The sequence below is a fragment of the Macrosteles quadrilineatus genome, unplaced genomic scaffold (assembly GCF_028750875.1).
Source record: "Macrosteles quadrilineatus isolate MER2022 unplaced genomic scaffold, UCM_ALF_1.0 Scaffold_5__1_contigs__length_97177068, whole genome shotgun sequence".
In the NCBI taxonomy this organism is placed as follows: Eukaryota; Metazoa; Arthropoda; class Insecta; order Hemiptera; family Cicadellidae; genus Macrosteles; species Macrosteles quadrilineatus.
Genome location: NW_026542598.1, coordinates 24,066,851 through 24,092,820, shown reverse-complemented (window position 1 = coordinate 24,092,820; position 25,970 = coordinate 24,066,851). Strand labels below are relative to the sequence as shown.

Genomic DNA, 25,970 nt, shown 5'->3' with positions numbered 1-25,970 from the left:
TGTATGTAGCCCAGTGTGAACACAGTTGCTTATGCTTGTGTTTGTTTATATTATTTGAAGATGTCGGAGGAGTTTGGTTCTAGCGGGAGTTGTAGTTGTAGCAAAAGTAATTTAAATGAATTAATTGGACGGCGAGATGAGAAACAGAAAAGGAGGAAAGTGTGGGTAATAGTGTGGGTAGGAAGATGTACAGATTATGGTGCATCAAAAATATTACTTTATTTTGGATTTCAGGCGTTTTTCATCCATGTTCTATTATTTTTCTCCAATCCTCAGCTGTTTAAAAAACGTATCCCTCAACGGTTTATTGGCATAGTCTTTGTGTTTGATGTTACACAAGGCTGGGTAATTTTGGTACCTACACGTTTAGGAACACCAATACGTTTCCCATAGACCATTTAATTTTAAATGTACGCAAACACCAACACAACCAGCAAGATTTCACAATTGAAACCTGGTCAGAAGTCAACTACTGAGCGAGTGGAAAAGGCATCGTATGAACGATTATAAGTGCACTCGCCGGCTTCTCATATGCTAGCGTGTAGCTTGTAAACTCGCCCCGTGTGAACGGGGCTTTAGGGTGTCTACAGTTTAAAAAGTTTATATTGCTTCTACAGTTTAATATTTCTTAGAGTGCTTCTAATTTTTTATTAGTTTAGTTCTCGAGTTATAGTGTTGTATATATATATTATTATATATATATATGTATTATATATAGTGTTGTAGTGTGACTAATGTTCGAACAGTTTGTATTACTTCTACATTTAAAACAATGTTAGAGTGCTTCTATAGCTTGAAAAAAGTTGTAAAGCTCATATAGTGTTATCAGTATAGCAGTGCCTCCACCACACAATCAGTAGGTATTGTATTGATTGCATAGTCTGATCAGTGGCGCAGTGCTCCTAAGTAGTTCAGTGTCCAAGTTCCTCTACAGATTTACAATGAAAAGTGCCTCTATAGTTTTGGTCAGTGTTGTAGTGCCTCTATATTTTGAATAGTGTCATAGTGCCTCTACAGTTGTAGTGCCTCTATACTTTGAACAGTGACGGAGTGCTTTACGATGACATAGGAATACCTGAGGGTAGAGACGCATAAGCGGAATGTCTCCTCGGATTGTATTTACCAGAACTGCCTATCAGTGACCATCTCTCAAACGTATTCGACACTGTCACAGTAAAATCAGTTTACCAACAGTTTCTTGGATTAGAATCTTAACAAATAATCAACTGAATAACAATGCGATATTTATCTATTATCGTGCATTTCACAAAAGCGTTTCTTAACCAGCTGTCAAGCGATATACAAGCATTTGCCTATGATACCATAACTACAAAAATAGCTGCATGTGTAATCTCACAATCTGTGCAGAAAAATGCACTCGGGTTAAAAAAATTTTGTTTAAAAACTTCATGCACAGGTTACCTAAATATCCCTTTTGATTTTGTAAACAATTCTATTTTTTCTCTATATTGAGTGTTGTACATTAAAACCCAAAGTTAAGCATAATCCAATGAACTACACAAAATTATGTCACTGATGGTTAAGCTAGATTAAAGATCACATCAGTTATTTTAGTTACAGAACAACAACTTTTAGTTGAAAATAAAAACCAAAATTTAAAATATTTGTAGTTTTGCGACTGGGCATTTTGTTGTAATGATGAATAACAATTGATTTTTTTGTTCTCTTTTGGATGTAGATCCGATTTACAGTAATCACAAGTAATGGAATTAGAATTCCAAAACATTTCCAAAAACTACACATTCATTAAAAATAAATGTGATTTAGTTTGATCATGCCTAATTGCAGTTGCAAATAATTGGATTGTTTTATTGAAGTAATGGTTTCAAAACTAGCTCTAATTACGTTATTTACATACCAATTATATTAAAATGAAACATTTTTTGCCATTCACATTATCATATCAAACAAGGCTTGGAATAAAACATCTTTGTATCGGAAAATTCGGAAACTGAGTTATTATTATTTTATTAAGTACCGGTGCAGTTTTAAAACTGAAAGTATTTTTTTGGATCAGAAAATAAAGTTTGCCAACAAGTAGAAGTGTTATAGAGAAAAAAGTGAGAGTTAATTTCACATTTTACACATCAATAAACTCTAAACCTAAACAGATAACTGCTGAAGAAATGTCTCCGTCTTCAGCACGCGCTGAAACACCATCACTACTAATCATGGCAACAGTCCGTCTGAGTGAAAATCATTTTCAATAAATTATTAATTTTTAAAATTTAAAATTTGGTGAAATTTACAGTGTGTTACGACTGATAAGGTTGTTGAACAAGAGGTATTCCTACTCCTGGAGAGAATTAATGAAGTCTTCCCAAAAAACCAAATGTGGCACATAAAACCTTGAATAGTAAAAAAAGCAAAATCAAGGCTTCAGTGATCTAGGATGTTTTCTTCAATTTGATGTTTTTATCACAAAAAATGCCCAAACAAAAATATCTCATGTATTTTGAAATGTACACATTTCCAAATATTCCATCACACTAAACAATTAGTATACATATATTTTCCTATTTTACCAAAAGTCAACGACTTCAATTTTTTCCTTGACTGGCTTGGTTAAGCCACCATTTGGTGCAGCCGTGTCCCCATTGTCCGTTGTGTTCGTCTACCCTCTGTCCCTCTATTCTTACAGTACCAGTTGTGGGTTTTATTTGGTACATTTTGTTTCTTGTTTTGACTTCTGTACTTTTCTCTACTTGCGTGATTTTAATCGGTAATTTTCCAGATTTTACTGGGTTTGTGTGTAAACAATTGTTGTTATGTTTAAGATATTTTCTCTCCAAAGAGTATCTTAAGGGTTATATTTCAAATACGGAAACTTTGTGAAAACTTGTTTTTTTTACCGCGATGGAGAGTTTTTAAAATAATCCCTTAAATAATATTAAATCAGTGTTAGATTCTGCTAAGAAGTAAAATGTTCATTCTCTCAATCACAAAGGTAAAATAAATAAAACACCATTTCTGGCGTTTATATATTTGTCTCTTCGTATGTTCTAAAAATTCCAACAAAACAATTGGTTTCACGGTTTTATTTATACTGTCCTTAAAAATTACCCTGAAATATTATGATGTTTAACTAAAATAGGGTCTATTGCTAAGTCCAGGAAAACACAGTATAATTTATTTAGCTGTTCAAAAGATTTTATTGTAATTATTATTAGTAGCTGTTATTGTAATTATTAGTAATTATTTAGAGTATCCGTAATCATTTAGAAGTTTTTTTTAATTAAATTATTTTGATATCATACCTTCCGTTTCTGGAAGAAATTCCATAATATTCCTAAAAACTCTATTATAAAAAGAAGTAAACTGAATTTCTACAGACTATTTTAACTGTAAACTGGACAAATATAACTCTTAAGCAAATTTGAGCAATTGTTTGTAATAACTGAATTATTTTTGTACATCAAAATATATTCCTTTTAAAAATTACCCAAGATCAATTCTCTAATAATACTCTATTACGACTTTCAATAGTCTAGATTTAAAGGAAACCAGGAAAATAGTTTCCAATCACAAGAAGTAAGAACTATTAATGATTTATTGGGTAGAGAACAACTATTAAATCACTACTAAATGAGCGTTATTATTAACATTTTTTCAGAGTTACCAAGAGTGTTTAACTGCCATTATTTGAAACTCCCATGTGTTTTGATAATACTTGTGAATCGACAAAACTTGCAAAATATTTTCATCTATTTCCACACAGCTGTGCGATATTAAATAATTTGTTGTGATAAATTTTAACTCATCTTCCCAATATTTGGTGCTTGTGTAGAATGGCTAAAAAGTAATGCTCTTTTTCCTACCACTTCATGATGGAAATTACCACATTGCCACACAACAGTACGGTATGCTAAATAGCTCATTACCGCTTTAGTCATTCCCGCTTGTTTTACTTCCCGCGTTTCTATAACACACTAACATCCTAAAAAATCAAAACACCCAAATTTAATTTTATAGACGACTAAAAAGTTAATCTGTGTGTTATGATAAGTTAATTATGGAGGTAGGAAAAATCTTGTGTGTACAGTATTACAAGCCCAAACAGTCTTTGCCGGTCTCCTCAAGCAGCAATGAACGTACTTTGCGCTCTTAATACTCAAATAGCTATTCCTGCTTTGATATGAAATTTGGACAAAGATTTGGTTTGGAAAGAGTTAGAAAATAAAACAACATGCCAAATATCACTGATATTTCAATAACCAAAAACAAATTTTAATCCAGATGCTTACATGATTTTTGATTTTTTGCTTTCGCCCACTTTAATAATCCCAGACAAATTTATTCTAAAATCTCGACGGACTGTTGCATTAAGGGTCAATACAGCTATTGCCAAAGGTGTGGCAGGCGCGAACACGTTTGGCAATATCTTTACAGTAATATCGTAAAGGCTTACATTGGTCCGGGAGCGGTCTTTCCTCCGCTACCATGAGCGAGGCCTGCTCAGATGAGGGCATTCGTTGCTCTAACGTATTCACACAGTTTATCATGCTCCTGGAAAAGATTCAGCATACCTGGTTTGGATCAGTTATTTATCATTAGAATCTTTTTACGGTAATCTTTTATCAGCATACACATTGCTACACAATGTTTTGCAACAAAAGAAAACAAAGACCAATAAAAATAATGGAACTTAGATCTGTAAACAGAAAAAAATAGATTTAATTAGGGGTTTTTATTTCAGATGACTGAAGTACGATTCCTCATTCATTGAGTTTGTCATGATATATTTTGTCCCATATTACAGGATATTGAATGTTATTCTATCTATAATTGTATTTGTGCAGATATGCCAGCATATTTAATCCTTAGCTCACGCTGACAATAAAAACATTGAGTTTAATTTGTACTTGTTTTTGTTTAACAAGATTTAGCAACATTTTTCCTAGTATGAATTAGAAAGCAAAGCCAATGAAAAATCTGTTTCACAGCAGATCTATACAGTAGAAAACACTTGATTTTTAAGATTCTTTGAATGATATTATATCCTAAACATTTCATATAAAAATATGTATTATAATTTTAATGTGTTTTGAGTACAAATTAGGATTCACCAAAGACAAGGTGAGTGAAATTATTTTAATATAAAAACAGCTTCCAAGTTCATGGTTAGACAAATTTTTAAATCATCTACAACAAATTATTTCTCCATAAACCTTAAGCAAATCTTCTAAATATAAAATACCATTTAAAAAGATTTTTATTACTCAGTTCACACAATCTGTAGTAGTTGCTATTGTATGTCTTACTATTTAACCCTCTAGATATTTAATTATATGACATAATAACAATGAGGACACTATTAATTTAATCCATATTGCCAATTGAATAGAAGTAGCAAATATATGCAAAAGACTAACTTTGAATATAATTTGTGATATAAATATGTAATTTATTTACTACCCCTTAAGCTTGGGGTTTGAAATAACAACTGAATTAAATCAGGACAGTTTAGTTCCTCTAGTAAAAGGTTTTTAAGTCTATTTGTAGTATTGGATACTAAACAATATAAAAACGAATAAAAGAAAAAAAGGAGACTTGGGAAAGTAAATGGATTATAGAAAATAGGTGAGTAGTAAAGGAAAAATAAATAAACTCAAAATAAAACAAAAAAATATATTTACAGGTTTTAACTTAACAATTCGTAATGTTAACTAAAAATTAAAAATAAAATAAATAATTAAAATTCGCAAAAAATATACTTATAACTAAAAATAATTATCACTAGTAATTGACAAAAGATCATTAAAGATTTTATAATTTGCAATTTTAAAATAAAAAATTAAATTTTGAAAATTTTATAAGTTATCAATTAAAAATATTTTGTAAAATAACATAATAATATATGTTATTATGTTATAAACCACATTGATATTTATCATTTAACTCTAAATCTTATTAATTAATTATGAAGCTTGTGTGAATTTATTGGTGGAATATAAAAGATTATTTTGTACTGGGCAACTAAAATAAAGAAATGCTAATAAACGACAATTAATTAAGAAATAATCAAGTCTTATCATCATATATACAGGAGTATTTCAGAAGTAATATTTAACATGAAAATAATTTTTTTTCATACAATGTTTAATTTAGTCGTAAATATAAAGATTACTTAAAAATAAATTTTTCTAATAAATCTTAGCAATTATACATTTGTTACTACCCGTCAATTACTTTACTTGGTTTAGAAATAATATTAATTAAAGCATTTGAAAAAAAATATTTTTGTGTCAACGGTGTCTTATGGTTTTAATTAATTGTATATTGCTTAACAATTTAAGATATTTTCATAAAACTTCTTTCCATTTCAAAACTGCAATTAGAGTCTGAAATAAATATTTCTTACTCTACATATTTTCTCCCAGAACCCCTAAAACAAAGAGAAATAAAAAATATAAGAACTATAAAAAATATAACTCAATTAAAACATATATCGGATTAAAAATATATTTAAAATAGCAATACTTTATATTTATAATATAGTTATAAAAAATATGATACCTCTGTAAGTTTACACATTTGGTTACTCCAGTGTCAAACATTTTATACAAAATTTCAAACTTATTATCTTTAAAATCACAGCAATTAACTTTTTATTAAGTAATGTAAAACATAGTTCATTAATGGTTTTATGAATAAAAATAATACATAAATGGTTACGGTATTTAGTAATAAAATGTCCTTTTTAAAATTCTAGAAACTTTTTATCGACAAGCTTTATAAGATATGAATGTTAAACTATATTGAATATTGTAATCTATGTTAGTTTAGCTTTCCAAGAGTGGGGGAAGTCATTCAATATTATTTTTTATATTATTTCAGGGCAAAGAGTTTTTTTATTTACCGACTATGAGACAAATCAAGCAATTCTAACTTATTTTTTCTTTCATTATTTCTAGAGCTTTATTTGGTATTTGAAATAAAGTGGGCCAACTTTTTGTACTGTAATTACCTTTTTAGATTATTTTTGTATTAACCTTGCAGCCAGTAATGGCAAAAATTTACTATCAATAAAACATTCTGTTTTGCAAAATGCCTATTTAAAATCTGAAATCTAAAAATATTAAGTTCCTGGTTATTTTTTAAATCTAGGACTTGATTCTATCAAATCAAAGTGTGTGCAAAGTCAATTTCATTACTTTAGCGAGAAAAAACATAACAAAATAAATAAATATAACCTACATTTTAAATACTCGTGCATGTTAAGGTTTTGAGATTAGAAATACAAAAAAGTTTATATTAAAACACTTTGATTTAAAAACTAACGAAACAAATAAAAATAAACTTTAGAAATAATACTTAACGTTACAACATAGAGTGTTATTAAAACCCTACTTTAAAGAACATTTTTCATCATTTAATCAATAAAACTCGTATACAACAATAAACAACCAATATCAATCACTTTGCAGTTGTGGTAACCAAATATGTAAAGTCAACAACCTAAAACAAGCTATAGTGCTGGAAGCGGCGGTTAGGTTACGTTTTAAGAACTTGTTGCGAGAACGAGTTAACTCGTGACAAGTGACTTAGCTTGAGCTTCGGTTTCTCATCGGGCGTCTTTGGGTCAACACTGAAATACAACAACACTGACTGAATCAGACGCTGGCCTGGAGTCTGTCATAACGCAACGGCAACGTCTCCCATGCATACGTTACATTACGTTAGGTTAGGTCAGCCTTAGCTGTATGCTCACACCTACCAAAAATGTGTTTACGTAACTTAACGTTTCAAATTAGACTAGATAATTATGATAAAAATTCACAAAGTGTCAGTTAGCGACTATGAGGGAAAAATTAAAATTGATTCACACTGATGCTAAATGCATTGTTTACGACAAATTTCCAAAACAGTAAAAATAATATTTTTAAATGTTGAATAAAATCTATACTTGGACATAGTGTGTCGGGTTTATAAATATACAAAACAAATAACGTTATAATCCTACTATCAAATTGGTATTTATCATTTGAAAAGAAAACTACCAGTAAAGGTTTTGGTGAAAATTAACTACACACAGTATCATTTACACAAATATTGTAATATGTGATAGTAGATGGTCTAATACTTATTAAAAAAAATAATAATACCAAGACCAAATAAATTTACAACTGACAATGACACTTTGTAAAACATTATTAAATCGGAATAAAAATAAACCCCTATTAGAATATAAATATAATGTACAATATAGACCCACAAATATAAAGCAAGCAGTTATGGAATTTAACAATAACTGGGATATTTTTAAATATTTAAATTACATTACAACAACGACTGTTAACTGTGATAGGAAACGAATAAGAAAGAATTGTTCAATGGGATTTTAATATAATAATTTTTTGCATTCTTTAAACTTTATATTAAAACAAATTTTACCAAATAATAAATAAAACAGTACCATGCAAAGAAAATCTAAACTGTCAAATTGTTTGTACTCAAACATCAACTTCCCATTCCAAATAGTGTATCATACTTTTCAAGCAATTAGCAGTGCTGATAAGCTGGCTGTGACTATTATTTACTTGGAGAAAGTGAGGATTTAGTATTGTGTGCAATTATTTAGAAACATTTAACAAAAAGCAAAACAGAAATATTAAAGGTATTTAACAGTTTTTTGAAGTTACACATTTGAAATAACATTCTCAGAACAGTATAAAAGTATATTGACATTGAAATCAACCAACACCTAGTTTTAATAATTTTAGAGAAAAAATAATTTTACAAAATATTTTAGTAATTATATTTACTTTATTAGTTAGGTTTTCCAAACATAAATATTATAACCAAATTGCCTCCTGAAATGAATTCCCTATAGGAATGTAGAAGCAATGGTTCATAGGAGTGTAAATACAGTAATTCTCTCAGAGAAGATTCAACAAATAATTAAAGTTATGATATTACCACACCACTAATACTGCTGTAATGAAATACTTAATTGTTTATTGACACACCTGTTTAAAAATTTTAAAATAAATCTTGAATTATTAAATTTTGTTTAATTAGCCTACAAGTTGAAAAAAGACAGCTAAATGTCCCAATTTATTTCCAGTGTCATTTTGTAGCCAAAATAAACAATTAATTGCAAGTCCTACTATTTTATTCAACCTAAGGACCGTTCTTAGGTAGGTCAGAAAATTATTAACTTTTTCCATGCAAACAAGCATGCATCATGGGCGCAGAAACTTACCCATATAGCCTACTGTCACGAAGACTGCCCCTAGTTAATACAAAGCTGCATGAGTCTACACTACTGGTAAGCGTACAGCAGGAGTAATGCATATTATGAAACTAGTCTGCAATATGATCATTCTGTGGCGTCTCAATCATAATATGATCCAACTGTGGTACATGTGTAGGTTAGTTTCTTAAGAAATAATTTTAGTTTACTTCTAGCAAGAAAGTTGGCCAAAATGTTTGAAAAAGGGATTTATACATTATTATAACATTATTTCTGATTTAAAACAAATATTTCATTAAAATAACGCATAAGTCTAAAAATTGTTGGTAAATCTCAATATTTTTATGTTGACAAACATGTCGAACAAGTTTAATAGAAAAATGCATAAAACTTATTTTTTTATTAATTTATTTTTTTAAATGTGTAAATACTAAAGCTTGCTACATAATTGCCTATTTGAATTGTTAATCTTTTTTGTAAGTGATATATTACAGTAAATTACAGTAAAACTCTGAATTAATTCAGCTTCATTTCTTTAGTACTTTATTTTTTAATAATATAGGTAACTAAAAAGACAGCAAAACATTGTATTTTTACCAATATTAAAAAGTAATTTTGATTTATTTCTTTGTATCCAACAAAGCATGAACTATACAACTCCAAATTTGTAAATGTCAAAATAATAAGGCTGGTGAATATATGTTTTAAAATATTACTAGAGATTTTCACAAAATACAATTTGTTTACAGCATAACCTAACAAATTTATTGAAAAAGCTGTTTCCATTTTAGAAAATTATTTTTATTGAAGATTCACTTCAGTCCAATTTTGCTGTAAATCTGTAAATCGTATTCAATAACAACAAAATTAAATACAATTAGGGTTTGAATAGGGTTTTAAATTAATTAGGGTTTTAAATGATGATGACCAAGTAATACCCTGTTATAACTAGCAACAGAGTTTATGAGATAGGCATGTGTTATCTAATTTGTAAACATGCACGATAAGTACCCGCTACCTTGCAACAGTCAAAATATATTTTTAAATACTTACAAAATAGCTCCAAAATGATTAACCCTTAATCCCCGTTCAGTGGTCTACTTACCTTCCATTGTTGTGTCGAAACAGTGCAAGGATTTCTTCGAACGTTTTATTTTTGGTCTCTGGAACTTTCTTGTAAGTGAAGATCCAGAAGATCGCAAGGAACACGCTAAATGGCAGGAACGTATAATTTTCCAGTGAATTCTGAAACACAGAGTACAAATCAGGGTAACACATATGTGGGACTATGTGTACACCACTTAAAACGGGAAAGCGAGAGGGTAGGACAGTAATACTTTTTGTAGCTCTGTCACTGACAGATTTATTGGTGTATGTAAAAACTTCACTTTTCGCCTGTAACAGATTTTTATTGATTGCAAAACATTAGATAGTGTATTGGTTGTCATAGCTCATTGACAAAAAATTGTCAATGTCACAATGTCTAATGAAACAAACTCGATGTATAGTTTAATTTGTTGAATGTTTGTAGGAATTGCATCCACACTCTTAATGCAAATACAAAAAGAAAACTAGTGAGTCAAATATTAAATGTTAATGTTTTAGGTCACCTTACAGCTGGTGGATGTAAACAAACAAGTTCAACTTTAACACTCCTTTCACGCTATACGGTTTTTGCCGGACGGGTAATACATTATTTATAGTGTAAAGAAGAGCACGAGAGCTTTCCCACTATACGGTTACAGTGACGACAGAAAACCGTGCTGTCTAACAGCCGTCCGCTGCCACAGAACCGGACGGTTGTCAGACTGTGGCTGTGTGTCAGTGGTCCATGTATTTAAATGCAAGCTTTCATACTGCATAGTTTTTAATCAAACGGCATCCCACCAGCCAGTGCAAAACGATCAGCTGTTGCAATGTTTATTGTTTATAATCAGACCTGTCGATTGGACCACGGCCGCCTTTAACTCCAGGCCGCGGCCTTCAAAGTGGCAACGTCACAAGTAGGGTTGTAACAGCTGTTTTGTTTGGAAGTAGCTAATGGTATTTCTGTATTAACGAAAGCTTGGTTACTGGACTATGAAAATATTGACTCCGCTTTAAATGTACAGATATAGATTTTCAATTCATATTGTTTTGGTTTTCAATTCTGTATGTTTTATTTTTAGTATTTTAATACATTTATGTTCATAAATTTAAATTTAAATCAATAAAGTGTGAATTAATGAGCTGATGTCACCTGTCTGCCATGTTATCTTATAACTACAAAAATCAGTCTGACACTAAAACACCCTACTTGCGACCTTGCTAATTCTACCAGCCCGCGGCCTGTAGTTAAAGGTGGCCGTGATTGGACACTGTTTATGATTATTGTGACGCGTAAACACATTTATCTCGCTGTAATGAGAAAGAAACATAGACATGACGTATGATTATACTGTTCGGAACAATCGGAAACAGAGAAGTTTGAAAGGAGCTTTATGCAGTTGTAAACTGCACAGTAATTATAAAATCATTTACTCTTATAATAGTATGGGTAGTTGGAAAGCTCACTCCCTGTAGTTATACAAATAATTATGAAGTTCAGATTTATGGTGAAAAAAACATGATTTACATAGTACATTGGAAACAGGGTCTTTCACATTTTCATTTGGAGGCCACTTTTGCCTGCCTTTTTTGAATATTTTCAAGAGATCCTAGAACCAATTTGTAGAAAATTGTATTCTCTTTCAGAACACCACCTTCCACTTTAGTCGATTTCCTCACCATTTAAAAGTTATTTGCAAAAAAGCTAAGTAACCTCCAAATTTACAGTGGTGAGAGAATACTGAATTAGAGATAATTTTGTTAAACTTAATACTAAATCTACAGTTCTACTAGATAAACTTTATTAATTAAGTCAATGGAAAGCTTCATCCGTGGTTTGCATCATCTGATCATTTGGAACATGTGTTAATAATGTAACAGCTGATTGTTGTATTGTTATTTCCTTGATTTTTCTTTCTTTACATTTTGTAGTTTACAATTTGCATTTGTAGATGGATGCATATATATTAGTACTATTTTTCTAGAGACCGTTGTATTTAACCATAACGGACCCAGTTGCTAGTTTACAGATAAAATTGATCTTCAAACAGTGACATAAAAATGACTGGTCAACACAGCTATGATGATTGTGTGCTGTGATGGTTTTGATCCTAAATCCCTTGAATACCATTATTCAGTGATTTAACAGTGTTTTTTTATAATGTTTTCTTAGATGTTTCTCTCTTTATAAACATGTAAAATCTAAATAATTTTCAAGCAAGTCTCTAGGGAACACACAAACAGTAAGCATCAGACACACAACATTAGCAAAACTGTCTGATTTAAGTAGCAACTGAAAGAACTCACCCTCACCTAGCAAAGGAGTCAGCCTTTACTAAAGCTTTGTTTTTACAGTCAAAGAGTAGATAATGATATTCAACGTTCTCATCCAATTCTTAAAAGATAGAAAATAAAACAACCTGCTATTCCAAGTGTTGACACAAAATCGCACAATATTGAATACTCACCTTCATCGTTGGGAAACCGATTCCAACAATGAAGTTTGCCATCCAATTGACAAGAACTGCTATAGACATTGCCGCGGGTCGAGGACCTTGGGAGAACAACTCGGCAGTGATCATCCACGGAATGGAGCCGGGACCGAGGGCGAAGAACACCACGAAACTGAGCGTCGAGACAACAGACAGGTAGGACATCCAGTCGATCATCTCCTGAACATAACCAAAAAACTCCTATCAGACAGTAGAACCGTGCTCGTCTATCCAACAGCTGACTTCGGACTTGCATAGCCAGCGATAAACACCCTTCGGAAAGAAAAGTAAAATGAAACATGGCTATACATCGTCCTGCAGTGTTAGAAAGACTTATGGGTTGCAAAATAAAAAGGGTAAGAAGCAACTGAAAAGAATTTGATTGCTTATCCAAAGTTTTGTACATTGGATGTATAAATGAAAGAGACAAAATTTAAATTTACATTTATTATGTTTCTTTTCTACTTCTTTTTTTGTGGAAAAACACACAATGGTCTTTTTAGAGCCTAGAACTAAATTGTTGAAAAAAACTAAGTTTGCTTTTTAAAACTATGTTAATATAATGTTAAAATAATATGTTAAAAAGTTTTTAAAATAAGAGAATTTTTCAAATAAATCCTTTTTTAAATAGGTGTGCATCTAAAAATTATACCAAGAGCGTAATAAATTAAGTTCTGTGTTGATTAAAAATGCACTGATCATTAGGAAATGTTTACTTGAAGACAACATTAAGTTTTTTAACAGGCTATACACATTTCAGGTTAAACCAAGTACACGAGTAATTGAAAATGTTTTTCACACTTTACTAATGAGAAAAATCTCGAAATATTAAAACTTTCTTGGATAAGCAATTATAGAATTATAAATCAGCAAATAAAAATAAACTTAGCCTACATAACCTAACTATGATTCTAACATCTATAGGTATTATCAACTAAGGCAAAAATATTTTTTTTAATATGTGGCATTTATGGCATTTATTTTTAAAATAAAATTTTATCCTTTGGTATGTAGCTCAACGTATAAGTTTAGATGCCTGAAATCAATAAAAACTCTTACTTTACATATTTATAAAAATATATCGGTGACAAACGGAGCTACACTCCGGAAATCCACTGTGCGAGCGGTGACTCACGGAGCCAAGCTCTGTGCTATGTGATTCTTTAGGCTTCAACTGATTAATAGGGATTTTGCGGGGTAGGTTTGAGAGCAAAATAATGGTCAATCGGTTCCTAAAAAGATGCATGTAATGTACTAATATTCTTAAAACTGCTGGCTGGCGATTACATATTTATCTATATGCGCCCAGAGGAAAACTCAGTGGTGTCGCCTATGAAAGGTTTAATTATTAATTGTACAGCTAATATCTTTGGAATTTATCACAAATTCAAATGATGTCAAGGCAAAAGGTCCCTTAGAATTGGTTAAATGACAAAAAATTGGTTAGAAACTTTCCTGTTTATGGAAGCTGCAAAAAATATTTAACAGCTCGGTTCACATCTTTGACTATTAATACAACAACTAGACATTCCATCCCCATGTTAAAGTTATCGCCAGCTTTTTATTCAAATGTGTCTTAGTTGATGTGAGCCACCTACAGATTGCGCTGATATAAATTACTGATTTCTGCCGATTACACGATGGTTATTACCAAGGCAAACTGATGGAATGACTTATTATGAGCTATAGCAACTGTTAAGACCCAGCAACTATGTCAGTAACAAAAAATAAGGTACAAAATAGAGTTTTAGACACCAGAGCAATCTGTGACTGGCTCACACAACTACATTCGTTTTTAGTAAAAAACTGGCGACAGCTGATCCATATAGATGGGATGTCTTCGTTCACATGCAAGGGCATTTTTTGTTTCTTTAAACTGTGAGTTCAAGCCATTTTTTATTTTTTTTTTAAGACTAACAGACTTTTACTAGCTTTATTTGTAGAGTAAGGTCACCTAAATGCCTTGTTGATAACTTCTTTTACAGTGGTAAAATGACATCAGTAGTAAAGTAACAATTATATCTCACTTAAAATTAATTTCTTTATGGCTTGAAAATAATGAAAATTATTGGTGATACGTGTACCGCTGGTGTAAACCTTAATGAACTGATATTTGCTATCATTTCCAACTCTTACTACACAACTGTCAACTACAGTGATATTTGCTATCACATTTACCTTTTATCACATGAGTTATATTTGCTATCCCACCTTAATCATACAATTGTGTATATCAGATCCAACTTTATTGCTCAACCCAAAGGATATTTATGATCAGACCCACCATTCTCTTTAAACTAGATAGTGACATTTTCTATCAAACTCACATTTATCGATCAACTAGAGATTTTTTGCTTACAAACCCACACTGTATCAATATAACTGAACAACTTAAAGAGTAAGATTTTCTTTCAAACCCTTACAAATAGTGATATTTGTTCCATTTCAAAATTGGATTGTCTCTTGATTACTGGGATTAACTGTAATGTGAATAAAATACTTCCATTATCGGACTATGTATTACAAGAATGTACCACAACCGTATTGTATTACTGATATTGTAGTTGAACAGGTACCGGTATTTAAACTACTTAATATCCATACTCACATTTATTATATAAAAGAATAACAACTAGAACTAAATGATTGATATTTGCTATCCCATCCACTTTTATATTACAACTTGAGTGATATTTGCTTTCAGACCCAATTTTTGCTAAGATACCGGTAACTAAAGTATAATACACCTTATCGGACCCACCTTTATCAAGAAGGAGATTGTTATGAAGATGGAGGTTATGAACATGCCTCCGAGTCCGTACAGATGCAGAGTTCGTCTTCCCATTCGATCCATTAAAGGCATTATCACTAAAGTCATCGCCACCATTATCGCACCTATACCTATGGTCATGAACTTTGACGTCTCCTCAGTCAGACCCGAACTTATAAACAAATTTGTAGAATAATAGAACACCTGGAACAAAAAAAAACTATGTGTATAGAAAGTGTTTTAGTAAATAACAACTTTTACATGTAAAAATTGTTTGAAAATAAAAATTTAATATTGCGAGTATACTAATTATTTGAAACATTTTACCAAGTTAAACTCTTAATTGTTTTACATTTTGTACTTGCCAATCCTTTTGTGACATGTCTAAGATGAAACTTGGTGTTAGTGGAGTGTATTACACTTTTGTAACCTGGTTTTAAGAAGGTTTTAGGATACTTAAAAACAGATTAAACATGATTTTAGGCCAATACAGTAGGTTTTATATGACAGATCGGTGTAGATGGCCGGCATATTGCTTTGTTTTGCTTTGCAAATATAATCTAGATACAGTACCACCGTCTACCATTATAGATTTAACATAACTCAAGTAGCCTAGGGGCCTGAAATTGGAATCAATGGCCATGTTTTTTTTGCAGGAATACTCTGTGGATTGAGTTGTTTTGTTTCAGTCTCAGTTACACAAACGTGAATATTTACTAAAACTATAAAATTGCTAAAAGTACTTTTTTTAAGACAACATTTTGTTAAATCTAAACAAGTAAATTCTTCAAAAAACTTGCAATGATAAAATTCAATTTGAGTGGTACTCAAGCAATTACCATAGGCCTATAGGCATTATATAGTTTTTAATAAAGGTTTGAAGGAAAGTAACTGTGACCAGACTAGGGGGCGGAAAATTATTTGGGCCTAGAGGGGCCAAAATGGTAAATCCGGCCCTGCTAGTGGTGTCAGAATGTCGTTGCCTCTGGTATTTCAGCCAATAGCTTTCCAAAGGCTACTCCATCCCCAACATTCACCAGAGGCGGCTTCTGGTAGGGGCTCGAGAAAGTAAAGAAGGTGCTGCAGGAAAAGGAAAAATTGGATCTAAAAATGACAAATAAGCAGCACCAGAAAATCTGAAAACCCAGATTGAAGAAAAAGAGCCCTTGAGATGTAAAAATTCATTTGTTGAATAAATGAAAGAATGAGCAGGAAGTAAAAAAAAGACAGAAGGAACAAGAAGAATAATGTCGATGATTACCGAGTTAATTACTGTATCCTGAACAATTAGAAAAATAGACAACCTCTTTCAGCTTGGGTTTGATGTTTTGTCATTCAGTTGATACTCACAGCATTGATGCCAGAAAGTTGTTGACTGAGCTGCATCACGATGCTAATGATCAGCGGAGATCGCAGTGTCGGAGAACAGATCAACTCCATCATGGAGATGGTGGACTCCGACTGTTGCGCTCGCTGCTCTGCTCGCATCTCTTCGATGTCTTCTTCCACGTTGTTCGACGCTCTTAGTCTTCTTAACGCTACACAAATAGCCACGATCAGCAGAGTTTTAATAATTTGGCCATTGCAGGTGATTTTAAAATATCATCGAGGAGTAAATCATCCAGTATCGGCTGAACTGGAGCAAAAACAGTTTTATAAAGTACCCCTAAAGAAAGAAACTACAGTAGAAACCCTCATATCCGGCCATGGTCGGATATTGAGAGGAGCATAACCTACAGTCTCCACAACATCGGTAATCGTCTTCCGCGAAAACACCCGTGAGCGTAACTTACAGTTTCCGCGACTTCGGTAATCGTCTCCCGTGACTGCGGCAACAGCCGTGAGCATAACTTTAAGTCTCCGCGACATGCGTAATCGTCTCCTGCAACTGCGGACACACACGTCAGCGTAACTTGCAGTCTCCGCGACATCTCTTTTTTGGTCTCTTTTGGACAAAATAATTAAGCAAGCAAGTTTCTTTGATTTAGGCTACTCAACGTTTTTATGTGATTCTACTATAATCTTCTGAAGGAGCCCCCTAGAGAAATGAAACGTCTAGTGCTAGTGTTATGTCTGTCAGGAACTTTTCATGTATGATGAAATAACTCAAACTCTTTTCTTAGGTGAATTCATATTAGGTAATATCATTGTAAAAATTTAAAATGCTATCGATTTGTCTACGCCAAGATTCTGTTTCTTTGTTTAAATGTTCAACGTGCTATGAGCATTCATAAAAATGGTTAGGGAATAATTAAAATAGAAGATTTTGCCACATTTATTTAAGTCACATATAGTGATTTTAATTAAACAAATATTATTTAAAGAAAAACATATGTTACCTCTCCTTGCTTCTTCTTCCCATTGTTTTTGTATTAAGAGGTAACGGGGTGATTCTGGACACACTGGTAACAGAATCAGTTGTAAAATAGCAGGGCAGATTGCTAAACCTATAACAAACAAAAACAAAACAAAATCAGTTGTAAAATAGCAGAAGAGATTGCTAAGTCTGTAACAAACAAAAAAACAGTTGTAAAGTAGCAGGGCAGATTGCTAAACCTATAACAAACAAACAAAAAATCTGTTGTAGAATAGCAGGGCAGATTGCTAAACCTATAACAAACAAAAAAAAAATCTGTTGTAGAATAGCAGGGCAGATTGCTTAACTTGTAACAAACATATAAAAAAATTAGTTGTAAGTAGCAGGACCCATTGCTTAACTTGTAAATAATTGCTACCGTAATAAAATTGAATCTGACCACATTCATGCAGCATGAAACTACGAATTAGTTTTATGGTAGATAATTTATTATTTTTATCATAAATTTACTCCTTAACATTTTTCAACTCTTTAAGTCTCCTGTTATTAAAATTCGACTACATTACCTTATTGAAACGCATATAACTAAAAAAAATAATTAATTACAACTATTGACTTTTAACCAAACGTATAACCATTGATTTTTAGATAGGATATACATCCACTCTATATGAACCAGCTGTATTCAATTTGATACGTTAATTGAACATAGTTAAATAAACTGATCATAGAGTGTGTGCTGCTGTCAAAATTCAATATCTTATGTGACATAAAATCTAGTAGAGTAAGATGTTCTTTCTTTGGCTTGTAAAACAGTCGTTGTATGTCAATTCTACATCAACACTCAGTCGGTGGATTAATTCAACAATATGTTTATTTTCATTCCATAAATGGTTACAGCTTTAACAGATGAAAAGGATTTCTACTACTTTACTCTCCATGATCAAAGGTATGGCTTTCCTTTTATATGTAAATATGTAACTAATAACAATGTAATTGACAAATATTTAACTGTTTTTAAATACCAGAAACATCTATTGAATTAGCATGGGAGCTGGATTCTTTACTACAAAAGTCAAATCTAAAGGATTAGGAGTTTTAATTGAATACCAAATAAGTAGACAACCATATAGTGTAACTCGTAAATAATTGATGAAAATCATACAGAAAACTACTAGGTAAACCTTGCATAAATCCTTAACATAAAAGCACTGTTTGAAAATATTTTACCTAATAGCACAGGCCACCCGTCATCCGTGCCGAGGATCTGTTCGATTCCGAGGATTTGTGAGATGAGAAGTCCCGTTGTGACGGCCAGCTGATTGACAGTTCCTAGCCCCCCTCGGAGATTCAGCGGCGCAATCTCGGAAATGTACATCGGCACTAACGACGTGTTTAAACCTGCACAAGTACAAGCGTGCAAGCTGCAATGTGTTAGAGACAATAATGCAGTCATTGACAGGAAAAAGAGGTGGATGCAAAATTGACAATGGACATTGCGATTGATGGCACATTGTTACTAACAAACTTTAAATTTAGTTACTGTGTAAATTATGCACAACAACACAAGTTATTGGTCTTAAGTTATTTCACAGAGAAGTAAGATACAGATTAAACATTCATTGGTACACTTAAGTCAAGTCTAGCACCAGTCGCTTCTGTCTAGTTCAAATTCGATTGGTGGTCCCCTTCCGCTCTCCTTTCCCCCCTCACCATCCTGTACTACAGTGCCCATGCTGTAGGAAGAGCCTGTGAGCTACAACTGCTGTTGTAAACAATAGCCGTTCAGGCTCTTCCTTGCTCGGTACTCGGTACTATTTCCGCACACCATTCCAGAGCTAAAAGCCACCATTCCAGCCTACTGTGGTCCAAAAGCATATTTCCTCTGTATTTTACTTCTCTGTATAGTTATTCTAAGAAACACTTGATAGGTTACACCTGCCTTTTTATTTGGACCCACCTTTTTAATTTAAAACTTAGTCATTCAAGCTATACAGCACATTAGTGAAGTCTACTCTTGGTAATTCAAACACTCGATAAGTCGAAACTTTCGATAATTCAAAATTAAAGCTCAGTCTATAGAGAATCTTTTGATATTTTGAAGTTTCACCATGCATTTTGACACGCTCGGTATTTTAAAGTCCAATTTGGAACTCACAGTAATTCAAAGTTTTGTCGGCAAAACACTCTATAAATCGAAGGGGGAAATTTCTTCCTGTCGTAACAGGAAACTATACATCGTTTTAGCACAGTAGTTTGTCTTAAATAACAGCATTGATGACGCAAGAATCAATATCAAAAAGCAAATAAAAATTACAGATTTTTTGTAACTAACCAAATTATAATTGCTATTGTTTGTTATAAAGTGACTAAAATAAGCTTTTTAATTGCAATGTTCTGTACCGGTACCTAGCTCACATTCACATAATACAGTATTTAAAAAATGAACTCTCTGTAATTCAAATGGTTTATTTTTCACTCGATAAATCAAACCTCATGACAATTCAAAACTCTTGATAATTCAAATTTATATGCTTTTGACCCAACAATTTTGAATGATAAAGAGTCTTCCGTATAAGTAAAATTTACATTAACTGTAATATTTGTTATATTTTGACCATTCCTTTTCACTCAGGGCTTGTCTAGCCTAAATGTCATAACATGGTTTACATGTGTTATGTATTACTGTGCAACTAATTATAGTCTACATATCAGCTGGAAATACAGATTTTACACAAAAAAATTCCATTATATCAAATAATCTACCGGTACCGGTACTCTACTCACCACAATTGACTCCGATAACAAAACGACCAAGAAAAAGCAATTCATACGAATGCATTATCTTCGTGAATCCCATCATACACGCTCCACAAATTCCTAGAATGTTGTTCAGCAACAGGCCACCCTTTCTGTAAGGATAAACATATGTTCATTATCAATAATTAACCAAATCGCTTGCTGGATTGCACAGTAAATTTTGTTTCAACAAATTTGTCAACACTCCTATTGTTTTGTTAACAAATCAAGTTGTCATGTGTAAAAGAGGACAATCTATGTAATTTTCGCTAACAATAATAGCTGTGTTTTAAAAGAATCATTTGTATATTAACTGAAATATTTTATTACTTTTGCCTTACAATTTGAAAAAAAAACCAAAACCATAACATAATAAACTGGTTATACAGGGGGGATCAGACCTCCCGTGCACAACGGTTTGGCCCAACAAGGGTTAAAAACCAACGTTTTTTATTGAAAATCTGCCATTAAAATTTATTTTTAGCTGGTTACAATTTAAAATGTCACTTTAGGTACTTTTATTTCGTTGTTGGGAGCATTAAAAACACAAATATATCTCTGAAAAATAATTTAAAAACATTACAAAAACCCAAATTTCCAATTTTTGGAAGTAGGACGCTTTTTGAAGGTGAAGGAGTGCAATTTTCGGAAAACTCCTTAGATTTTCCTGGTAGTTTGGTACCGAGACGGACCTCCACAAAAAATTTCAGATCCCTAGCTATTCTAGAAGTGGGTAAACGATTGTATACCTGAGTCAGTTGGATCAACGAGTCAGTGAGTTACACAAGCGACTGTATATCCCGTCAATAGTATGTGCACGTGTGGTCTGATTCACCCTGTATACTATTTGACAATTAATTGATAGTCAATTTATATTTAATTGTTGGCCTGTTTTAATTATTAGCACTACATCCTTTAGTTGATTGGTTAAAATTCAAGTATCCCCTTTACATAGTTTTACTTTGCGCGTTGTTGACCATCACACTATGCTAAAATAATTTGTAAAACACAAAACTCTAAAAGACCTTGTTCTACAATCTAATTGACTAGACCTCCACGAGAATTTACCGAAGAGATGAGCCACGGTTTTTTGCTTCACACCACAACTTCATGGCAAGTTGTGTGTCTTTCCTGTATTGACATCCAAAAATTTCATCTACAGTAGGTAACTAAGGACAAAATTAGAGGTGACTTCACAGTTTTCCTCTAGGTTTAACTAGGTATTTTAGTAAAAATATATGTGTTTTTGCCAGTCGGCAGTCGTGAAAGTCACCAGGCCTCACACTTATCTTCCTTGGAACAGACTCGACCTAATTTTACTTTCCAAAATCCCCCCACACTACTGTAAGCGCAAGCAGACTGGGCGTGCGGTTCTGTCCCTACTAGCCGTCCTGTGTACATTTCACCCACCCCCTCCACCACGCCTCATGAAGACAGCTGAACAACCCCAGAGACGTGTGGGCCAGATGTTTTTGGAAATGAGCAATACACACTCCCCCCTACACCCTGGGCCCTAGCACGGCCGCGCGCTCAGACTAAATGCGCCTATTGTACCCTATTACTTTCAGTCAAAATATTATTCTGTGACCGTATCTTGAGTCGCTACTGAGTATTGCGTACAAGGTTCATTTACCTCATGCAATCAAGTTTCCTGGAGTTTAGTTCCATGAGTCACCTCTAGTGGTTTTCTCGTACAGTACTTTTCATAGTCTCACTAAAGTGTCCAATGTATGTATATTTATCTCATTAATCTAAACTGTATATTATACACCTTTTGCCATGATTTTATAACTTCAAGAAAAACTCTCAGTATCATCTCTATAGTGTTTTAAAATCAATGTCACTGTTGTCGAGTTAAAATTAATTACTCTATAAAGCCTGCTACAATGTTCAATTTTATGTGAGCAAGCCTGACTGGCCATATTTATACAAAAGTTTGTTCAAACGATTGGTATAAGATGAAGCGTTACATTTTAACTTATGGCATAATTTGGAAATGGACAATTCTAACTGACAACCCTAATTGAGCGTGTGTAGCAGACTAAGTTATTCCACTAAGTAAAAACGTGGCATTATATAAATGAACCAGTCCACGATGGCCCAGATGACAGGCAAACTGGGCAAAATTTCACAAACAAATTCCACTAACCTTCCAAACTTATTTGCAATGACTCCGCCACTGAATCCACCCAACATTCCTCCGATTGCAAATATCGACACTGCCAACGAGTATAACAACTTGACCGACTCTTCCTGCAGATCCTCACCGTAGCGATCTTTGTACACATCTTTCATAAAGTTCTCTATATTCTGGAACATACAAATCGGTTGTCAGAAATACTTTTACAAATCGATACTTACTTTAAAATCCTAAAAAAATTGGTGGTTGCTAAGTTGGAAAATCAACCTTATTGTTAGACTTAGGGTTATGTTTTAGAATATAGACGTGATAGAACGGCAAGAAATTCTTCAAGTAATATAATGCATAATGTTTGTACTTAAAATCTCTCTAAAGCAACACAATAAAAATAAAATTTAAACTGATTGATACTATTTGAACTTCTGGCAATCATAAATACAGCCTTAACTTTATCACCCATCATCCAGTAAATTGATAACTAACAAAAGGTCTTTTTAAAAGTTGATCTGCTTTAGTGTGTGTAAAATAAACTGTCATTCCCCTGAGGTATTTGGTTTTATGAAGGCCATACATACTAACTTCTATGTTGTTAACCACAAATACAAAGACAAATAGGTCAAACGAGATGTAGTTTGCATATTTTATGTCTGATATACATAAACTACCATCACAGTAAATAACCCGCACAAAATTACAAACTAAGCGAATTTCCAATTTCTTAATTGGGGTTTCACTCAAATATTTCCTTATAATTGTGCGATTTATTCTGTATTGAAATAACATTAAGATTTATGAGTACTTGGGTTTTCTGCTGCAGGGACTGTAATATAGTGTGTTTTATTGAAATGTTAATAGCATGGATTCAAATGACTAAATTTGCAAATTTTATCAAAATATATGTGTAAACAAGCAAACTACAACAGTTTACTTTTTCTCTCTAAGAATAACATGGGAAGCTAACATAAATAGAAAAATTCTTTGTAGCTATTAGATGTACAATAACGCTTTAATTACTTAATGTACTTTGATTTCTAAGCTTTGCAAAATAGTTTAGGAAAAAAAAATGTTTTGCTGGTTGAAATGGGAATACCCAAATTTTACCCCATTACACCCTCTTCTCTTAGTCCAAACATAGTGGTTCGTAAACTTGTTTGAATTAACGTAGGTTTACACATTTGTACCTAATTTCACCAAAATCAAATTATTTTTACTCAATTTATCATTCTAATCTTGGTAACGAATTGTGGATATTTATAGGCATGCACTATGGATGAGATATTCCCTGGTGTGGATTAAAGTCCGCACTAGTGAGTACTACTACTATCCACAATTTGACCGTTGATTATGAGTCGTGACATTCGCCGGTGGAATTAGTCACGGCTCAGTACTATATCCTGATAATTAGACCAATTCATTAATTACAAGGCAAAGTGTGGATTCCACTATAAGGCTTAGGTCCCTTAGTTTGCCTTGTATGGGCTATTAATTGACAGCCGTGTCTAAGGAACATGTCAGCCTACCAAGACTACAAGATCGCACCACTTATCCTACACTAATCTCCATCCATACTTGGCTTAAAATACCTAAAAGTATTAATGGACACACAAAATGAATTTGAACAGATGTTCTTAGTCTCAAAACATCAAAACGACAAAGTAAAGCCGTCCCTCACCATGAAGCCTCATCATGAGACCTACGATAATGGCTTAATCCCTGTATGGGAAATTCGCTAAAAGAATAAATAAGGATTTCAGTATGTAGAAAAATCTGTGAGTGGCCAATTTAGCTGTTTTTTTTTTACATTTTTGAGAACTTATTTTAAGAAAATAAGCTATAGAAACTAACTGATTTCATCAATATGCAAATGAAATGTATGAAAACATGGAACAAATTATTGTAGTTGATCAACAATAGTTCAGTTAGTGTAAGCAATACTTTAACTGTGTTGTTCAGAACGGCATACATAATACACCTCTTAATCAGAAACTGGCTCAAGGGAGAGCAATGTGTTTATAGCTTCAAAACAGCTGCACACATGTTGGGTGACAGCACTCGGATGACTAAATCAATTACAATCAACTTTTGAATCATCAGTGACATCTTTATCATTCAGATCATACTTCACTAGTCTCTTATACTTCTATAAAGTATTCTTTATCTTTTACAAATTTAATAATATAAATAGTCAAACCTCTTTTGATTTTGGGTTGAGTATTATCGTATTATCCACTCTACACAATTAAATTTGTTTACCTATTGTAAACTGATTCATCATGTTATTCTAACATTAAATCTCTGCTCTGCTTTTTAGGTTTCATGTCACGTTTGATTGTGCTAATTTCAGAACATTTTTTCTTATTTAAGGGCAGTTTTTACATTGTAAGCTTACTCGTTCATTGTTGTAACACTAGTAATAGTTTGCAAGTAGATAGTTTTACTGAATTTGGATTAAATCCACAGTACTAACAAAAATGGTAAACCCCAAAACCAAATGGAAATAACTATGATTGAATTCTTCAAGCAGTACATGTTACATTTAAGACGGTTTTATTGAGTTGGGCATAAAGAGTTGTAAGTGGAGGTTTGGTGATGCTGCTCTCTTGATGGTAGATATACAGGGTGTCTTGCAACCATATGAACAAACTTTTTCACATTATTCAGCATGTTAAAAGAAACAAAAAATTTAATATAACATGTGTCCTATCTCATTCCGTTTTCGGTCTATCTGTCTGTATGGGATTTTTACAAAAATATTTATGACTCCTTAACTGTTTGAGCTACAGCGTCGAAATTCTGTAAAAATGTTTATCTTATTGAGCACTATGTTTGTGCAAAATATGAATAAAAACTCTTCAACGGCTTAAAAATGGGGGCTTTTAAAAATATTTTATACAAAATTCCATGAAAACCGTTAATTTTACAAAATATTGACGTAACATTTAGTAAATTTCATGCAGATAACAACGATACCTTATAAGCTTATTTTGGGCAAAGAATAATGGAGAAATAGATTTTTGCCTTGCCATACCTTCAGTTTCTTCCATTATTTAAACAATGTTAAAAAGTAGTTTTAACAACATTGTTTAAATGGAGAAAACTGTAGGTACCATTTTACACATTTTACATATCCTGCAAATATTTTGTGAAAT

The 25,970-nt window shown here is 32.4% G+C and overlaps 1 protein-coding gene across 17 annotated transcripts in view; it reads right to left on the bottom strand.

The window, feature by feature from the left end:
- The window catches only part of LOC128994165 (glucose transporter type 1-like), an 87,011-nt gene that overhangs the window by 2,933 nt on the left and 58,108 nt on the right, over positions 1-25,970 (bottom strand). For 6 of the 17 annotated variants that reach the window (XM_054418496.1, XM_054418512.1, XM_054418497.1 and 3 more), the window contains 10 exons: positions 22,831-22,991; positions 20,670-20,794; positions 19,113-19,283; positions 17,905-18,012; positions 16,916-17,103; positions 15,557-15,769; positions 12,772-12,996; positions 10,323-10,462; positions 9,227-9,256; positions 4,430-4,527 (listed from right to left, as the gene is read on the bottom strand). In XM_054418496.1, coding sequence (XP_054274471.1) covers positions 4,430-4,527; positions 9,227-9,256; positions 10,323-10,462; positions 12,772-12,996; positions 15,557-15,769; positions 16,916-17,103; positions 17,905-18,012; positions 19,113-19,283; positions 20,670-20,794; positions 22,831-22,991 — 1,459 coding nt within the window. The other 11 variants (XM_054418506.1, XM_054418505.1, XM_054418499.1 and 8 more) reach the window with 10 other exon arrangements.